The sequence below is a fragment of the Mobula hypostoma genome, chromosome 8 (genome assembly GCF_963921235.1).
Source record: "Mobula hypostoma chromosome 8, sMobHyp1.1, whole genome shotgun sequence".
NCBI lineage: Eukaryota > Metazoa > Chordata > Chondrichthyes > Myliobatiformes > Myliobatidae > Mobula > Mobula hypostoma.
The window spans coordinates 98469827-98490155 of record NC_086104.1 but is presented as its reverse complement, the minus strand read 5'-3'; the positions used below and the strand labels follow the sequence as shown (position 1 = coordinate 98490155).

General features: G+C 40.7%; 1 protein-coding gene across 3 annotated transcripts in view; it reads left to right on the top strand.

Moving 5' to 3' along the window:
- map3k4 (mitogen-activated protein kinase kinase kinase 4) overlaps nt 1–20329 on the top strand; it is a 213894-nt gene that overhangs the window by 99539 nt on the left and 94026 nt on the right. For all 3 annotated transcript variants that reach the window (XR_010018981.1, XR_010018982.1, XM_063056417.1), the window contains exon 4: nt 18275–18520. Coding sequence is in view for 1 of the 3 variants with exons in the window: in XM_063056417.1 (XP_062912487.1) it covers nt 18275–18520 (246 nt within the window). In the remaining 2 variants the exon portion in view is untranslated. The remainder of the gene's footprint in view (nt 1–18274; nt 18521–20329) is intronic.

The window sequence follows — 20329 nt, the reverse complement described above, 5'->3', positions numbered from 1 at the left end:
TAGTCTACTTTTCATTATGGTTTTTGTTTTCTTCAGTCTTTTAAATAATTTTTGAAAATTTTAAGAGTTAATTTTGAAATTGTTTTTTTTTGAAGTTTTTGAAAGCCAGAAGCATGCCTGTAAATTTTGGATTTGGTCTTTTTTCAGCTGGGTCATACCAGGGGGCCTGGGATAAAATGTGTATAAAATGTTTGTGTATCTTGGCAGGGAGTGGCATTACTTATGATTGGAAACCTTGGTGCAAGCGTGACATCTGCATTTCTTTGATGCCTTTGGAAACAAACTTTTCACTGAACCTTCTTGGTATTGTTCATGTCTGGTCACTCAAACATGTTGGCAAGCTAATTACAACAGTTTTAAAGAGGGGGGCTCTCTGCTTTGGACCTGGAATAAAAGTCAAAGTTATCTTAGTTAGGAGATACACATTCAGAACAGTTTCTTATAGCAAGTACAGTAGTTGAGTTCAGTAACCAATGTGAACATACCTAAATGGCTGTCTTGAAAGAGTGAATCTCCTTGTCCTCAAATGCACAAGTTTTTTAAATTTGAAATGAGAGAATTGCTGATTGGAGGCAATGTGCCATTATTGCTGTATTTCGTTCCCGGATTTTTGCATGTCATAAATTATAGCTGGAAGATGTATTCTATTGTTGTAGAATAGAAGCATTGTTTTGATGCAATTATAAATTTTAATAGTGGTTATTTTATATATTTAATTACTCACTGTTTGAAAACAGTCTAAATACAGGTGCACATTCCTTTATCCGAAGTTCTGAAATCCAAAAAGCTTCGAAAACCAAAGTTTTTTTCGCCAACAGCTGACGTTACTCAGGTGTGACGTGGCAGCACTAGCAGAGGCCACCAGACGGCAGTTGTGGCTCAGCGCTCGTACTGGTTACACGTGCATTTGCTGTTCGCTGATATTTTGTGTTCACTGTTGACTTTGTGTTTAATTTCACTGTGTAAATGTCAAAAAGAGCTGCAGATACCCCTATGGGTAACAATGAGAAAAAGAGAAGGAATCTTCTCTATCAATAATGCAGAAAGTGGAGTTATTGCAGAAGCTTGATCGTGGTGTGTCTGTGCGGCGTCTTACTGAAGAAAATAGTGTCGGAACTACCACTGTATATGATTTAAATAAACAGAAAGACAAGTTACTGAAGTGTTATAGTGACAGTGACGTTCTACATTTATTCCAATAAATCATTTACCATGTGTTTGATTCAGTTTGATGCTGTATATTTTATGTTTTATTGAATGTTTTTGTGGGAAATAAAATTTCTTCTTGTCATTATTCCCTGAACAATACAGTATAACAATTATTTACATAGTATTTACATTGTATTAGGTATTATAAGTAATCTAGAGATGATTTAAAGCAAGGGTCCCCAACCTTTTTTGCACTGCGGACCGGTTTCATATTGACAATATTCTTGCGGACCGGCCAACCCGAGTGGGGGGGGGCCGGGTGGGGTTACCAACGGACAAGAGTAGCAGTCAAATACGTTGTTTACCCTGAGAGACTACAATGACCATGAAGTCTTGCACGGGCACCGGTGCGCATGTGTGTCCGTGCCTTCTTTTTCTATAAATCATTTTTGGCAATTCTGTGGGGGGGCGGGGTGTTAATCACAACCGGAATATATGTGATAAGTGGCTAATACACTCAATTTCGTTTCTAAAAGGGTTTCTCTAACAAATTTAATATTAAACACACAGTGCATATTTTCCTCGCATGAAAATAGTGATAAGTCAATTATCAGGGGAGGACAGGGGAGCTTGAAGTGAGTGTTGAACGAACTTCCAGTAGAAGTGGTAGAGGCAGGTTCGATATTATCATTTAAAGAAAAATTCATTGCAGAGATATGTTGGAAATGGAGGCAACGTTTTCAGTGCTTTCCTGGCTATCTCAGGATATTTAGCCTTGACTTTGATCCAGAATGCCGGCAGAGATGTTACGTCAAACATACTTTTCAGCCCGTCGTCATTTGCAAGCTGGAGGAGTTGATCTTCTTCCCGCGCTGACATGGATGACGCGCGGGTAATGACCTCGCATGCGTAATGGCTCAACAGTGGGCATGACAGAATGAGGAAAGGTGCAGCTGACTCCTATCGCCAAATCATATCGTTCCCTCGCGGCCTGGTAGCGCATGCTTTGCGGCCCGGTACCGGTCCACGGCCCGGTGGTTGGGGACCGCTGATTTAAAGTATCCGGGAGGATGTGCGTAGGCTTGGTATGCCGCTGGGTCCTAACGTCCACCGCACAGATTAAATAAGGGACTTGAGCTTGCATGTTTTTTTTGGTAGCGGTTGGGGGGGGGGGGTCTGAAATCCGAAAAGTTCTGAATTCTGAAATGCAACTGGCCTCAAGGATTTCAGATAAGGGATTGTGGACCTGTAGTACATCCCTTAAGTGAAGTTCACTTCAGGTTAAATGGGCATCGTTGCAGTCCCCTTCTTCCCAAACACTCTGCAGGAAAAAGAACTGAGTAATTAATTTGCAAGTCAGTATAGAAATGAAAGTAACTTTAACAGTGCTGTTGCTGTTAAGGAAAGTTATTTTATACTGTATTGTGAAACTAATATATATATATATATATATATATATATATATATACACAAATGTTGATTAAATCATTTCTCAAAATGTTTCTGTTGCAGGTGAATGCCCATGTCCAGAAACTAGCTCTTGAAGTTCCTAATTTTAAAATAAATTTAAGAATTACAGATATATTCAAATTCTGTGTTAATACTTCAATGTTTTTTTTAATTTCACACACCTTTTGTGTTCTTTATCTTTCGAGATGTTCACTCTTATTTTGTGCATTCAGAAATACAATGCCTATAAAAAGTATTCACCCCCCTCCCGACCCAGAAGTTTTCATGTTTCATTGTTTTACAATATTGAATCACAGTGGATTTAATTTGGCTTCTGTTGACACTGATCAACAGAAAAAGATTCTTGTGTCAAAGTGAAAACCGATGTCTACAAAGTGATGTAAGTTAATTACAAACATGAAACATAAAATAATTGATTGCACAAGTATTCGCCCCCTTTGGTCAGTATTTAGTAGATGCACCTTGGGCAGCAATTACAGTCTTCAGTCTATGTGGATAGGTCTCTACCAGTTTTGCCTATCTAGGCACTACAATTTTTCACCATTCTTCTTTACAAAATTGCTCAGGCTTTGTCAGATTACATGGGGATTGTGAGTGAACAGCCCTTTTCAAGTTCAGCCACAAACTCTCAATTGGATTAAGGTCTGGATTCTGACTTGGCCACTCCAAGACATTAACTTTGTTGTTTTTAAGCCATTCCTGTATAGCTTTGGTTTTATGCTTGGGGTGATTGTCTTCTTGGAAAACCAATCTTCTTCCAAGTCACAGTTCTCATGTGGACTGCATCAGGTTTTCCTCCAGGATTTCCCTGTATTTTGCTGCATTAATTTTGCCCTCTACCTTTGCAAGCCTTCCAGGGCCTGTTGCCCTGAAGCATCCCCACAGCATGATGCAGCCACCACCATGCTTCATGGTAGGGAGGGTGTGTTTTTGATGATGTGTGGCTTAACGCCAAACATAGTGTTTAGTCTGATGGCCAAAAAGCTTAACTTTGGTTTCATCAGACCATAGAATCTTATTCCAGCTGACTTTAGAGTCTCCTACATGCCTTCTGGCAAACTCTAGGTGAGATTTCATGTGAATGCTTTTTTCAACAGTGACTTTCTCTTTGCCACGCTCCCATAAAGCTGTGACTGGTGAGGCATCTGGTGTGCAACAGTTGTTGTATGCACAGTGTCTCCCATTTCAACCACTGAAGCTTGTAATCCCTCCAGAGTTGTCATAGGTCTCTTGGTGGCCTCCTTTACTAGTCCCCTTCTTGGACGGTCACTCAGTTTTTGAGGATGGCCTACTCTGGGCAGATTTACAGCTGTGTCATGTTCTTTCCATTTCTTGATAATTGACTTAACTGTACTCCAAGGGATATTCAGTGACTTGGAAATTTTCTTGTATCCATCTCCTGTCTGGTGCTTTTTCAATAACATTTTTGCAGAGTTGCTTGCAGTGTTATTTTGCCTTCATGGTGTAGTTTTTGCAGGATACTGACTCACCGGTAGTTGGACCTACCAGATACAGGTCTATTTTTACTACGATCAATTGAAAGATCTTGACTGCCCACAAGTGATCTCCATTTAACTAATTATGTACCTACTGAAATCGATCAGCTGCACTAGTGATGATTTGGTGTGTCATATTAAAGGGGGTGAATACTTGGGCAATCAATTATTTTGTGTTTTATATTTGTAATTAATTTAAGGTGAATACTTTTTATAGCCACTGTATAAAGAACTGCAGAAGCCTACGAAATGCTGTAACTTCATAAACTTCAACATCATTTGAGGCCAGGTTGTACAAGTAACAAATATCTTGAGCTTACAGTAGGTGATTTTGGGTCGACTGGTGGGTGTTTTACAATTTTGTTGTATCATCGTTGCTGTGTGATATTTACAGCACATAAACCAGCTACGACAAAAACTTATGTGGATTCTCTACAAACACCTTAACTTTTTTCCCCACCCAGCTCCTTTTCTTCTTTCACCCCCATTTGAATTTATTTGTGCTTTTAGTCCAATTCTAGGAGAGTATTTCTGCCCCTTTTGAAGACCCTTTAGATTCACGGAATTTGACCAAACCAGAAATGGAAGTAATAAGGAAGATGAACAAAAGTTTGGTGAAAAGTTGGTTTGAAGAATTTTCTTTTAGAAGGAGGGTGAGGTTTAGGTTAGAGTATTATGTGGCTTGAGATGAAGATGGGAAGTCGGAGAAGCTCAGAGATGCAGAATGGTTTGTGGAATTTGGAGATGGGCAATGGGAAGACTGAAAGAATTTGAGAGTTTTCAAATTATGCTGGACCAGAAAGCAGTGTACAGTCATGAATGACACATGGACATAGGGACAGAAGGCAGATGTGGAAAGATCTTTGTTGAAGAGGAGGGGAGGCTAGCCTGGTGGTTAATGGAAAAGTCTGGAGATATTAAGGCTTTAGCAGCAGACAGGCCAAAGGCGAGAGTTGACTAATTATGAAAGGATGAAAAATCTATTAGTGACAGTGGATGATTTTGAAATTAATATTCAAAGTTTATTGTGACAATCTGCTATCTTTTGCCTAGATCAGTGATGGTGACAATTGTCTCTGGTCGATGTTCATTGTTGCCATTTTGCACTTTGTACAAATGTAGTAAATTGGCATTCACAGTGAGTTGTCATTGGGAAGATGTTACAGAGTACTGAAAAGCTCTGATTGATGTGTTTTCTTTTTCTACTATAGTACTGAAGCAATTTTTTCTAACCAGTGCTTTTCTGAGGTTAGGATTTTGGCATTTATAGAGGGAACTCGGGAGCAGTGGAACAGCTAGTTGAGTGTTGCCCGTCAACTTCAGTGCCTCGGGTTCAATCCCAACCTTTGTTCTTTCTGTGCAGTTTGCACATACTTGGTTGGCTAATTGCCCGTTGTATTTTGACTCAGTGAAGGTGTGAGTGAGAGAGTCTGGGGGTTGTAGTTGATGGTTATATGGGGAGAATAAATTGGATTAGTGTGAGGTTGGTGTAAATCAGTTCCTGATGGTCAGTGTGAGCTTAATGGGCTGAAGGGCAGTTTTCCCTGGTGTATATTTTTCTAAATTTACTCTGATCCACTATTTCTCATTTTTTAACATTTGTTTCATGGTTTTATTTGTTTTTCTTCTGATTGCACTTCAGAAATAGATGTCAAAAATGACAGAAGCAAGCACAACTCTTGCATATTTGTTTCATAACTGTATTGTATTTCATATGTGAGTACCTGATGTGTAGCAGCAGCTGTTAAAACTGCTCCAGTCTCCAAAACTGACATCTTCATCTTTAGATTTCTGGGGAGAATTGTCAGTGTATGTTTGCTTTTCCTGAAGAATCCAAAGGAATTGTCTCGCTGCACTAATGTGCATTGTTCAAGATAAATTCATTGAATTTGGTTTCAGCCGACCATGCTGATGATGAAAATCCAAAGGCAATATATTGATGATGTCGACATAAATCTGTAGATGCTGGAATCTAGAGCTAAAAACTCAGTCAAGCCGCAAAGGAATTGGTCTCAGGACCGATGCAAGGACTCAGCCAGAGACGTCAGCAATTCTTTCGCTAAACCCCCGCCCTCTGCGCATTGGTGCTGCTTGAACCACTGAGTTTCTCCAGCAGTTCAGTTTTTGCATATCGATGACGAACAGGATGGAGCAACTCCATGCAACTTCCTTGTCGTAGTTCATAGTGTTTCCATTTGAAAACTAGTGACTTTGTTAGCTTGAATTTGAACCCTGTATAGCTTTGGACTGAAATACCTTTTAAGATTCTACCTTCTTTAGCTCTAAAAAGGCAACTATTTAATTTGCCATCCTGAGCACCCTTCTCAATTTTCCTCCCCCCCCCCCGCCAAACTGTTGACCCACAGCGCTTTTGTTGGCCAGTGTTTTCAATGGAAGACATCAGATAATGTTTCCTCTTCCAATCTGACATCAGCACTTTCCTGAAAGCAAAATGATCATTGGCCTCTTGATCCTTGCAAATTGTTACCTTTTTACTAATCTCAGCACTGTGGACACTTAATGGGAGCAATGTGATTTTGTTTGCTATTTGTGGAAAATCTGCAATAATCCGAACATTCACACATCCCAACGGTTCAGCGTGCTGTTCACCAGAACCCCATTTCCCGTGCTCTCTATAAAATCACAGGCTTTTGTTTACTACCCTCCCTTTGAACTCATTAGGTTCGCTGAAGAAGTTATCGTATTACTCTATAAAATCTCTTTAAAAAGTTGTAAATTCAGAATGTGTTCGGGGATATTGATAGAAGTAATATCTACTGACCTATAGTTTGCTGTGATGAGGGGTCTCCAATCTGAAGTGTTAACACTTTAGCTTCCCTCAGGTATCAGGATCAGGTTCATTATCACTGGAATATGCTGTGAAACTTGATATTTTGAGGCAGCAGTATAGTGCAATACATAAAAAAAAATAGATTACAATAAGAGTGAAAAGAAAGCAAAATAGTGAGGTAACACACATCAAATTTGCTGGTGAACGCAGCGGGCCAGGCAGCATCTCTAGGAAGAGGTACAGTCGACGTTTAGTGAGGTTGTATTCATGGGTTCAGAAGTATGATGGTGGAGGGAAAGAACTCATTTCTAACACATTGAATGTGTGCCCTCAGGTTCGTGTACCTTCTGCCTGATGATAGTGATGAGAAGAGCGTATGACCTGGATGGTTAGGCTCCTTAACTGCCTTGGGGCATCGCCTTTTAAAGGTGTCCTCAGTGGTGTGGAGCCCATGATGGAGCTGGCTGAGTTTACAAATATCTGCAGTTTTTTTTCCAATTCTGTGGGTTAGTGCTTCTATACCAGATGGTGATGCAATCAGTCAGAATTTTCTCCAAGGTATGCCTGTAGAAATTTGCTAGGCTTTGGTGTCTCCTCAGATATCTAATGAAATAAAGCTGCTGGCATGTCTTCTTCATAATTGCATCAATATTTTTGGTCCAGGATAGATCTTTAGTGATGGTGATGACCAGGATCTTGAAGCTGCACACCCTTTCCAGTGTGGACCCTTCGATGAGGACTGGCGTGTATTCTCTCGACTTTCCCTTCCTGAAGTCACAATTAATTCCTTGGTCTTACTGCCTTTGAGTTCAAGTTTGTTGTTGCAACACCACTCAACCAGCCAGTCTATCTCACTCTTTTACACCTTGTCGCCATCTGAGATTCTGCAACAGCAGTTGTTATCGACAGAGTTATAAATGGTATTGTGCTGTGTCTAGCCAAACAATCATAAGTTTAAAGAGTAGAGCGGTAGGTTAAACAAGCATCCTTGTTATGTGCCTGTGTTCATTGTTGGCAACAAGGAAATGTTTCTGATCCAGTGACTGTGGTCTCCGAGTGAAGTAATCAAAGATCCAGTTGCAGAGGGAGATGCAGAGACCCAAATTGTTAAATTTGTTCATTTGTACTGATGGTGTTGAATGCTGAATTGTAATCAGTAGACAGCAGCTTGACATAGGTATTGCTGTTGTCCAGGTGGTTGAAGAGAGCCAGTAAGTTGCATCCTCCATAGAGATATTGTGGCAGTAGGCAAATTCAGTGGGCCCAGGTCCTTACTCAGGCAGGAGTTAATACTAGCCATGGCCAACCTATCAAAGCACTTGTGAGAGCTACTGGGCTATAATCTTTATGGCAGCTCACCTTACTCTTTTGGGCCACCAACATGATTGAGCCCTTTTGAAGCAGGTAGGAGTCTCTGCAAGAGTGATAGATTGGAAATGTCTTTAAACACTCCCACCAGTTGGTTTGCACAGAGTATCCATGCCCTGCCCGAAGCATTATCGGGGCCTGTTGCTTGCAAGGGTTCACCAGATGCATCAGGGATTTGTACAGGTATATTTTTATTCTCCCTTTCAAAATGTGCTTAAAAAGTATTCCGCTCATTGGAGATTGAAGCATCACAGGCATTTATGATGTTAGGTTTTGTCTTATAGGAAGTAACGGTGTGAAAACCCTGCTATAGCTGATGTGCATCTGATTCCATCTCTAACTTCACTCAGAATTGCTTTTGCGCTTCTTAATATAGCCTTCTTCAGGTTGTGCCTGGACTTTTTGTAGAATTCTGGATCACCAGTCTTGAACGCCACAGATTTAGCCCTCAGCTGATTGCAAATATCCTGATTCATCCATGGCTTCTGGTTCAGGTATGACGGTAGTGGTGCACTGGTACAGTGGTCCTGGCTCTGCTTGTATGCCGGGCATAGAAGTACAGCCAGGTAATTGTACTTGCTGAAGTGTGGGTGTGAAGTGGCACAGCGAACACTCTTAATGGCCTGCTTTGCTGAATACTTCCAGCTTTTTCTGATTTCCTTTTAGATTTTCGGCATCTGTAGTTTTTCTTTCTATAAAGTCTGGCACCACAAAGTCCAATAGTACTGAATTATCAATTTTAGTTAAAACAATTAACAAATAAGTATGTTTGTGGTTCTGCTGCCACTATTGGTTTGACCAGGATGAACATTTAGAAGCAGATACCAGAAACCTTATAAATTTAATGCTCAGTAGCCAAAATCGCCAAGGGTCAAGCACTAAAATCTCCATTGTAGTTGATAATTCAGCATTCAAAATAGCAGATTTACAGAATTCGCAGATTAAAACATTTACAATTAGTAGTAATATTGGATTGTAAAACAATTGGATTTGCATTTTAGCAGAGATGTCAGTGACCAAGACGCAGATTTAAAGAAATTGTGCAAAGTATTGAAGGACCAAAGTAGGGAAATGTTTTCAGATGCAGTTAAAACATACTTGGATATGCACTGTAAGTGCTGTAATCTACAAGGATACAAATTAAACCCTTCCGTTGTTGGCATGTTGCGAGTAATGACACTATCTGTGATATGAACCTTTTAAGCCTTGGTGATCCTTCAGGAATATTTGTTTGGCTAAGTATGTGCAGAGGGTATGAAAGAATTGGTGCTATTTTTGCTAAGACGGGCCCAGTTTACTTCCTTGGGCGGAATCATAATGTAGATAGGTGACTTAAATTTGTTCCAATCTGCACAATTATCCTAATTGAATCTTCATGTGGTTTCACTTTGCTAATTTGCATCAGTCCTTCTAGTTATGAGAGAATTGCCAACTATGATATCATGCTACCTCCTGTATCTCATTTTGGTGGAAAAATCCAGAGTGAAGAAATGTCTTTCGAGACCAGTCCTAAATCAGACCATTTTGTCCTAAACGTATTCAGGGGTTGCCTACTCCCTGCACATTTCTGAATTGTGAAAATTTCAATATGATTTCATTCTAATGAACTCTTTTTAAAAAAAAAAAAATTAGTCTCCGTCTATTCAACTACTGTTCATGGCCATTCATGCACCTAGTCTCATGAATCTTCGTTGCACTCCTTTTATGGTTAGTGTGTTCTTTCTTAGTTAAGTTGCAGCCTGACTAAAGATCTATAGAATTGTAGTCAAACCTTCTTAAGAAAGTGTAATATATGCCTTCCTAATTGCTTATTGCACATGCATATTGCCCTTCAGTGACTTTCGTACAAGCAAACCTGAGGCCCTTTAAATACCATGTTACCTGTTTTTTCACCATCTAACCTGCTTTTCTGTCATGCACACTAACATGGATAACCTTGGGTATTTCCCTGCTGTATTCTACCAGCCATGTTCTTGCCTACTTATTTAGATCCATATTCCATTGAAGCTTTTTTAAAATCTTCCTGCCCCACCTAATTCAGCCAACTTGTAAATGACATGTACCTTCAGCTGTATTGTTGATAGAGGTCATTAATCGCTGGAGCCAAGCACTGATCCCTGCCAGCCCATTTGAGGAGGATCCAAATTTTGTATTTCTCTGCTTTCTTCCAGTGATGAGTTCTCAATGCTTGTTGAACATTTCCCACTAATTTCATGATCTTATCAACTGATAGCACATGGAACAGTCTAGAAAGCTTTCCGTCAATATAAACATAACACATGCAGAATTTATTGCTTGTTTAATCCAGTCACATCCTCAAAGAGGTACAACGGATTAGTTAATATGTGATTCTCCCTCCATAACTCCATGCTGACTATACGTAAATAAAGGAACTGCACTTAATCCAAGTAAATGTGAGTTTTCTATCACAAAATGAAATTCAGGGGCTGACCCACACTCTACAGGACACCTTGCTTCTGACCTACTGGCGCACCTTCTGTATTGATGTACCTGGCTTAAGCTTTGCCCTTTTCCCCAGATGTTGTTTGTGAACTATCGAAGACATGTGGCTAGACGGTCTTGTTGGAGTTGGTCATTGCCTAGCACTTGCTGTAGCACACGTTATTTACTGTCAGTGGCCACTTTATTCGGTGTACTTGCTCATTAACACAAATGCAGTGGATTCTGGTTAATTGGTCCATCAGTTAATTCGAATACAGGTTTCCCCCGCCATCCGAAGGTAGAGCGTTCCACTGAAACGGTTCGTAAGCCGGAATGTCGTAAAGCGAAGAAGCAATTACCATGTATTTATATGGGAAAAATTTGTGAGCGTTCGTAGACCCAAAAATAACCTACCAAATCATGCCAAATAACACATAAAACCTAAAATAACAGTAACATATAGTAAAAGCAGGAATGATATGATGAATACACGGCCTATGTAAAGTAGAAATACTTTTCCAGAATAATTGCCTGCACTGTTCTCCGTAGCGAAAATCTCACGCAAGCGATCTCGGTAAAAACACGGCGCAAGCGCTCTCTAGTAACCATTAAGGTATGAAGCTGCCAAATCATACCAAATAACATGTAAAAATACACAGCCGATATAAAGTAGAAATAATGTATGTACAGTGTAGTATCACTTACCAGAATTGGGACAGCGCCGAGCACACTGATGATGGTGTGTTAGGCTGAGTGTTCGGAGGTTGGGGTGGTGCAGTGGCCCCACCCTTCGGGCAGCGAACCGATACCGATCCGCGAAGCGTGCAGCGGTCCAGTGGTGCCCGGGACGCACCCAACACATCTTTAAGAAAAAAGTTGAAATAAACAAGCTAATTAATTAAGTGCCGGGTGGCACCTATTTAATTAGCTTGTTTATTTTGGCTTTTTTTCTTAAAGATGTGCTGGGTGCCTCCCGGCTACCACTGCATTCTCTACAGATCGGTATCTGTCCGCGGCCCGGGGGTTGGGGTGGTGAGACACTGGGGTGTCATCTGTTTCCATCAGGTAGGCAGGTCATCTTCTATGTCTGCCTGCCTCGATGTCGAAGGTCAAGGTTCGTCGTCTGCTGTGCTGACGTGGAAGGCTTGCTTGACTGTTTAGCCTCGCTCATTTTTCTATCATACAGTTCTTTGTAAGCACTCAAACCATCCTGCAAATATGCCCTAAACCGACGTACCCTTTCAAAATTAAAGTCGTACTTTATCATTGCAGCGAAAATCTCAGGTAGTTGCCTCACGTTCAGTTCCTGGACAACTTCACTTTCAGTCCGTTCGCTGCTGCATTCGGTTTTGATTGTTATCCTTTCCTCTTGCAATTGCATCAGCTCTTCATTTATCAGTTCTTGCTCATGGGATGCCAAAACCTCTTCAACATCATCTTCGTCAACTTCCACAAGCCAAACTCACTTTGTCCTTACTTGTTCACCACGATTGAAATGCTTAATTATGTCTAGTTTTATGCTAAGTGTAACGCCCTTACAAGCTCTTCCAGGCTTTTCCAATACCTTAGAACTCATCTTGCAAACAGCTGCTCACAGGCACGTGTTTAAACAATGCCGGCAAGAATGCCGTTCCGAATCCGGGGGAGAGCGGCTGCTTTTTATCGCGCGCTACCTTTTTTCCGCGCGCGGCCTTTTTTTCCCCACGCACTGCTTTTTTTCATAACAGTGAAAACACCTTCTATTAGCGAAAACAGGTAACTAATGTAGGTCTTCGTAACAGTGAGGTTTCGTAAAGCGAACGTTCAAAAAGCGGGAGACACCTGTAGTTGCTTATTTGGGACAGCTGTGAAAGAGCAAAAACTAATTGAGAAAATAGCCGGATTCCTTTTGTCTATTTGGGACACTGTACTGCTTAATTGGGACAGGAAACTGTTGCTGAACAGGTTCTAACTAGCGTCACTCACATGAAGTTGTGTGGCTGTTAGGCATGCTACACTGTGCGAAGAATGAACAGTTTTTAAAAGGCATTATTTGCGTGTGTTTATGTTCAAAAAGTAGTGATTTTTGTCACTGATAGTTGTGGGGAAATAAGCAGTAATACAATTCAGAACTGTTTTGCTCACTGGTTTCAAGCATTCAGGCTTGGAGATGCCAGAGGTGGACAGGAGTGAAAATGAAACAATTTCACTATTTCAGCACAAGATAGGAACTGTGAGGAACTTGAAGGTATCACCAACCATCTTGGATGTTATAATGAAGGTGAAGATTTGGGATATGTCATCATCAAAACTATTGTATGATGACTGTCCATTATCTGCAATAGGTGTCTGGGCTAATTTTGTTCACTTACAGTCAATCAAAAGAACGTGGCAGCATGTTGGCTGTCTGTCATATCTGTGCGGAAGAGTTTTTTAAGTAGAAAAGCCATTGCACTGGGAAAGTTCTACTCACTGGGGTATGAGTTCTGTAGGTACCTTTATCTAATTTAGCCCACTTGTCGAGCTGTGCACTGGGGTGTGGCCACTGTCACGTGTGAACAGCAGCTACTTGGAGCCACAGGTGAGAGCTGAGTGTCCGGTGGGGACCAAAGGTGGGTGAGTTGCCCCAGAATGGACACAACAAGCCTCTTCACCAGAGGTGCTGCCCTCTCTGGACACTCCATACATGGCAGCGTACACCAGATGATTTCCTTTGACAATAGCTATGAAGAACTAATACACAATCTTATAGTACTGTGGTAGCATTGGTAGTGTTCTAATTTGTTCTGCATTTAACTTAAATACATAATTTGTTGCTCAGTTATATGGTAGTTCGTCTTTTTAATACCTTTTAACTATTTCCATGAAATTTCAGCTAATTACAACAGCCACTTAATTGGACCAAAATGTACTGGTCCTAGTTAACCAGAATCCGCTGTATCTATTCTGCCAATCACGTCCTGGAACTCAGTGCATAAAAGCATGCAGACATGGTCAAGAGGTTCAGTTGTTGCTCAAACTGAACATCTGAATGGGGGAGAAATGTGACCATTTCTTTGACTATAGGATGATTGTTGTTGCCAGGAGGACTGGTTTGAGTATCTCAGAAACTGCTGATCTCCTGGGATTTTCATGCATAACAGTCTCTAGAGTTTACAGAGACTGGTGGGGAAAAACAGAAGACATCTAGTGAGGTGCAGTTCTGTGGGTGAAAATGCATTGTTAATGAGAGAAGTCAGAGGAGAATGGCCAGACTGGTTCAAGCTGACGGTAACTCAAGTAACCACGTGCTACACCAGTGGTGTGCAGAAGAGCATCTCTGAATGCACAACACATCGAAACTTATAAGGTTGGCTGGGCTGGTCTGGAATTTGCCATGTCTTAAGTTTGGTGCCACTGTTGAAGCTGGATGGCTTATCTGGTTTTATCCTTACCCTGCTTCAATGTAACAGTTAATTCAGAAAGCATTTATAAAGAGTTGAGTTGCAAATCGGTTATTTTTTCTCTCTTGAAGCTGCCTTCACCTACTGAAGCAGCAGGTGTACTGCAGATGGTATCTCATTTGCTCTTCACACAACCAGGTTCAAGAGCAGCCACTACCCCTCAACCAACAGGCTCTTGAACAAAAGGGAATAACTACACTCACTTAAGGGCTTTTTTAATCTTCTTATTTTATGCTCGTTATTTATTGCTATTTATTACCTAAATTTGCACAGTTTGTTTACAGTTTGCAGTTCCTGATGTTCCTAGTTTACAATTACTGTTCTATTGATTTGCTAAGTATGCCCACAGAAAAAGAAAAAAAGAATCTCGGTTGTATGTGGTGAGAATACTCTGAGAATAAATTTTACTTTGAACTTTGAATTTAGCTATCTTATTGTTTGCTTCTTAAAGGATGGACTGATTGAACCAAACTGAATTTGTGTTGTAGAGATGGTATATATAATTATCTGGATAGACAGGGTCTGATTCGGAACAGTCAATGTGGATTTGTGCGTGGAAGGTCATGTTTGACAAATCTTATTGAATTTTTTGATGAGGTTACTAGGAAAATTGACGAGGGTAAAGCGGTGGATGTTGTCTATATGGACTTCAGTAAGACCTTTGACAAGGCTCCACATGGAAGGTTAGTTAGGAAGGTTCAATGGTTAGGCATTAATAACGAAGTAGTAAAATGGATTCAGCAGTGGCTAGATGGGAGATGCCAGAGAGTAGTGGTGGATAACTGCGTGTCAGATTGGAGGACAGTGTGTAGCGGTGTGCCTCAGGGATCTGTACTGGGTCCAATGTTGTTTGTCATATATCTTAATGATCTGGATGATGGGGTGGTAAATTGGATTAGTAAGTATGCAGATGATACTAAGGTAGGTGGCGTTGCGGATAATGAAGTAGGTTTTCGAAGCTTGCAGAGAGATTTAGGCCAGTTAGAAGAGTGGGCTGAAAGATGGCAGATAGAGTTTAATGCTGAAAAATGTGAGGTTATACATTTTGGTAGGACTAATCAAAACAGGACATACATGGTAAATGGTAGGGCACTGAAGAATGCTGTAGAACAGAGGGATCTAGGAATAATGGTGCATAGTTCCCTGAAGGTGGAATCTCATGTGGATAGGATGGTGAAGAAAGCTTTTGTTATGCTGGCCTTTATAAATCAGAGCTTTGTGTATAGGAGTTGGGATGTAATGTTGAATTTGTATAAGGCATTGGTAAGGCCAAATTTGGAGTATTGTGTACAGTTCTGGTCACCGAAATATAGGAAATATGTCAATAAAATTGAGAGAGTACAGAGGAGGTTTACTGAAATGTTGCCTGGGTTTCATCTCCTAAGTTACAGAGAAAGGTTGAACAAGTTGGGTCTTTATTCTTTGGAGCGTAGAAGGTTGAGAGAGGACTTGATAGAGGTATTTAAAATTATGAGGGGGATAGAGTTGATGTGGATAGGCTTTTTCCATTGAGAGTGGGGGAGATTCAAACAAGAGGACATGAGTTGAGAGTTAGGGGGCAAAAGTTTAAGGGTAACATGAGGGGGAACTTCTTTACTCAGAGAGTGGTAGCTGTGTAGAATGAGCTTCCAGCAGAAGTGGTTGAGGCAGGTTCGGTGTTGTTGTTTAAAGTTAAATTGGATAGATATATGGACAGGAAAGGAATGGAGGGTTATGGACTGAGTGCAGGTCAGTGGAACTAGGTGAAAGTAGGAGTTCGGCACGGACTAGAAGGGCTGAGATAGCTTGTTTCCATGTACAATTTAGATGTGTTTCTCAAGGCATATTGCAGCAGAGGGCAGCTGTCTTGAACAGATGTAATTAAAAAAAAATAAACAACAGTCACTTGACAAGATGGTGCAAAATAAATCCTGAACTTTAATCTTCAGGATGCCTATACATTGCTGCTTTAAGCAGCCTTGGAGCTTGGTTTTCTCAGAATCAGTTTTAGTATCACTGGCATGTGATGTGAAATTTGTTAACTTCGCAGCAGTTCAATGCAATACATTATCTAGCAGAGAGGGAGAGAAAAAATAAAGAAGTAAATCAATTACGTATATTGAATAGATTTAAAAGAAGGTGCAAAAACAGAAATACTGTATATTTAAAAAAAAAGTGAGGTAGTGTCCAAAGCTTCAATGTCCATTTAGGAATCAGATGACAGAGGGGAAGAAGCTGTTCCTGAATCGCTGAGTGTGTGCCTTCAGGCTTCTGTATCTCCTACCTGATGGTAACAGTGAGAAAAGGTCATGCCCTGGGTGCTGGAGATCTTTAATAATGGATGCTGCCTTTCTGAGACACCGCTCCCTAAAGATGTCCTGGGTACTTTGTAGGCTAGTGCCCAAGATGGAGCTGACTGATTTACAACCTTCTGCAGCTTCTTTCGGTCCTGTGCTATAGTCCTTCCATACCAGACAGTGATGCAGCCTGTCAGAATGCTTTCCATGGTACAACTATAGAAGTTTTTGAGTGTATTTGTTGACACGCCAAATCTCTTCAAACTCCTAATAAGGTGTAGCCTCTGTCTTGCCTTCTTTATAACTACATCAATATGTTGGGACCAGGTTAGATTCTCCGAGATCTCGACACCAAGGAACTTGAAGCTGCTCACTCTCCACTTCAGATCCCTCTATGAGGATTGGTATGTGCTCCTTCGTCTTGCCCTTCTTGAAGTCCACAATCACCTCTTTCGTCCTACTAACATTGAGTGCCAACATGATGATTTTTGTTTTCTTTGGCAGTTTTGTTTCGGCCATTTTTATTGTATGTCCAGAAAAACAAGTTCTAAAAAACTTACAATTTTGTACATCGTCATAGCTTGTTTTGTAACAAGCTAGAACATTCTGTATCTGAATGGGATATATATCTTTCTGACATAGTAAGTGCTTTAACTCAGATCATTTATAAGTGTATGAAAGTTAACTAGAGAAGAGAAATTCTGCCTTTTGGCAGAGATCTGGCAAAGAGCCGGACAGGCGCCGAAAAATGGAAAGGCAGTGTAGACACAAAGGATATAATCTTTGACTGCCACTTTGGAGGGGCAAGGAGAGATGAAAGAAGCTAGGATATGAGCAAGCTGTGTACTAGCATTAAGGGGGTTGGATGGAGAGGCAAATGTATTTATTTAGCGATACAGTGGGGAACAAACTCACCCAGTCCAATGAGTTGGACCGCCCAGCTCTCTGCTTATTTAACACCTGCCTAGTCACTGGACAATTTACAATCATCAATTAACTTACTAACTGCAACGTCTTTGGACTCCCCCCGCAGTGATGGGGGAGAACACACAAACTCCTTCCAGAAGGTGCTGGAATTAAACTCTGGAACTACCTCAGCTGTAATAGTGTCACACTAACCTCAATGCTACTGTGGTGCCCCATTTAGAAAACTGGTAAGAGACATAGCAGAAGGGTATGAAGGCAGAGAACTGGACTTAGGTTAGTGAGATACTGATTCCTGAGGTGGTTTGCTTGGCTCTGATAAATTGGATGAAGTTGGAACATGAATTGGAGGAATGGCAATTGAAGTGATCATTTGGACAATGAAAGTGTTGTTGATCTGTTTTGTATTATCTCAATCAAAAACCCATCAAGTGTGAAGTGTAAAAGTGCATATACTAATCAATCATCATTTTCAATGTTATGATCATAAACCTGCTAAGGATCCTTACCAAAATAATCCCAACTATTTGCTTTTTTTGTACTTTAATATATTTTTCAACCATAGATGTGAAAGGGTATGTGGCATGTTTCCAGCTTGACTTCTGATGGGAGTAATGATTTAAATTTCCATGCAGATTGTTCTTCAATTAGGCTTCTTGGCACCTGCATTAGTCTTTACCTGAAGTAGTTGGTCAACTTTTGAACTTTTTATAAAGGTTGTTCTTATTTACATATTCCTCCCTCAAAATCAGGAGTGGTTACATCTGAGAGGGCACTTAAAGATCAATCACTGCTAGGTATTACCAGTGATGGCCATTTATTACTGGTCAATCGTTTATTTTTAATTGCTTTATCAAAATAACCAAAGATTTCTCTGGGTGCAATTCATAATTACACTTACGAATTAACAACATTTTTTTTCTGTCTGTGTTTCAGTTCTTTGCTGTTCCAGAGCCCTTAAGCTGTCATGATTACCTGCCCGAATTATCTCACACATCGTCCTGCACAGAACAAAAGAATAGCAGGGTGTCGTGGGACCAGTTGGAGGCCATGGAACTCCCATCGTTCCAGCCTGCCTACTTGGTCTTGTGTCGAGTGCTCCTCAACGTAATTCATGAATGCTTGAAACTAAGGCTGGAGCAGAGACCTGCAGGGGAGCCATCACTGCTGAGTATAAAACAGGTAGGCTGCCGCTGTTGTTGAATCAGAACAAACGATGAAATCATTGATTTTTCACTTTTCTTGGAACATTAGTTAGTCATAGAGTGCTACAGCACAGTAACAGGCCTTTTGGTCTATCTAGTCCATGCCCAATTGTTATTCTGCCCAGCTTCATTGACCCGCACCAGGACCACAGCCTTCCATACCCCTCCCATGAATGTACCTGTCCAAACTTCTATCCAACATTGTATTTGAACCTGTATCCACCACTTCTGCTGGCAGCTCATTCCACACCCTCTGATTGAAGAAGTTCCCCTTCAGGTTCACCTTAAATATTTCATCTTTCACCCTTAACCTATGACCTCTCGATCTATTCTCCCTCCAACTTCAGCAGAAAAAGCCTCTTGCATTAACCCTATCTATACCCTTCATAATTTTATATACTCTAACAAATCTCCTCTTATTCTCCTACGCTCCAGGAAATAAAGTCCTAATCTATTTAATATTTCCCCGTAACTCAGGTCCTCGAGTTCTAGTAGCACATTTGTAAATTTTCTCTGTGCTCTTCCATCTTATTATTATTTTCCCTGTAGGTTGGTGACCAGAACTGCACACTAATACTCCTAATTTGGCCTCACCAGTGTCTTGTACAACTTTCCAACTCCTGTATGCAATACGTAACATTCCAACTCCTGTACTCATTATTCTGATTTATGAAGGCCAATATGCCAAAAGCTCTCTTTACGACCCTATTTACCTGTGACACCATTTTCAGAGAATTATGGATCCCTTTGTTCTCCCACACTTCTCAGTAACCTACTGTCACTGCAAGTTCTACCCTCGTTTGTCCTCCCAAAAAGCAGCACCTACTACTTGTCTGCATTAAATTCCAGACAAATTCCCTCTTATGTATTTGGAAAACCTCAAGTTTCCTGCTTCTGTACTCTTTTAAAACATTTATCATTTAGTTTCCTATTGCCTCTTATTTCTTCTTGCAAAATGCACTACCTTGCACTTCTCTTCATTCAGTTTTATGTATTATGTGCTATCACGTTGCCCTGTGTCCCCTCCTCCTTCCTTTTTCTTCTATGGTCCACTCTCGTCTCCTATCGGATTCCTTCCTCTTCAGCCCTTTATTTTTCCAGCCCACTTGGCTTCACCTATCACCTTCTGGCTATCCTCCTTCCCCTCCTCCTTTTTTATTCTGGTGTCTTCCCTTTCCTTTTCAGTCCTGAAGAAGAGTCTCGGCCTGAAGTGATGACTGTACTCTTTCTGTAAATGCTGCCTGATCTGCTGAGTTCCTCCAACATTTTGTGTGTGTTGCTTTGGATTGCCAGCATCTGCAGATTTTCTCTTATGATTAGAACTCTCCCATTTCTTTTGGGTCCATGCATCGAACACTAATTTTGCCCCTTGCTGACCTTTTACTCTCAAAAGCCAAGGTTCCCTAAACTGGTTAGCCTTGCCTTTATTCTGACAGGAACGTACAAATTCTGTACTTTAAATATGTCACTTTTGAAAGCCTCCCACTTAACAAACATCCCTTTGTCGGGAAACAACCTGTCTCGGTCCAGACCTGTCATATCCTTTCAGATGCTACCAAGGTTGGCCTTTCTCTAATTTAGAATCTCAACCCAAACAGCAGTCCTATCTTCCTCTATAATTATGTTGAAACTGATGTAATTATGATCACTAGATGCAAAGTATTTCCCTGAACTCACTTCTGTCACCTCCCTTATCTTGTTTCCTTTCTTCTTTCTTTATTAATCCTTTTATTGATTTAAAAGGAACATAAATACAAACGAGGAGAATTATCTCAAATATATATAT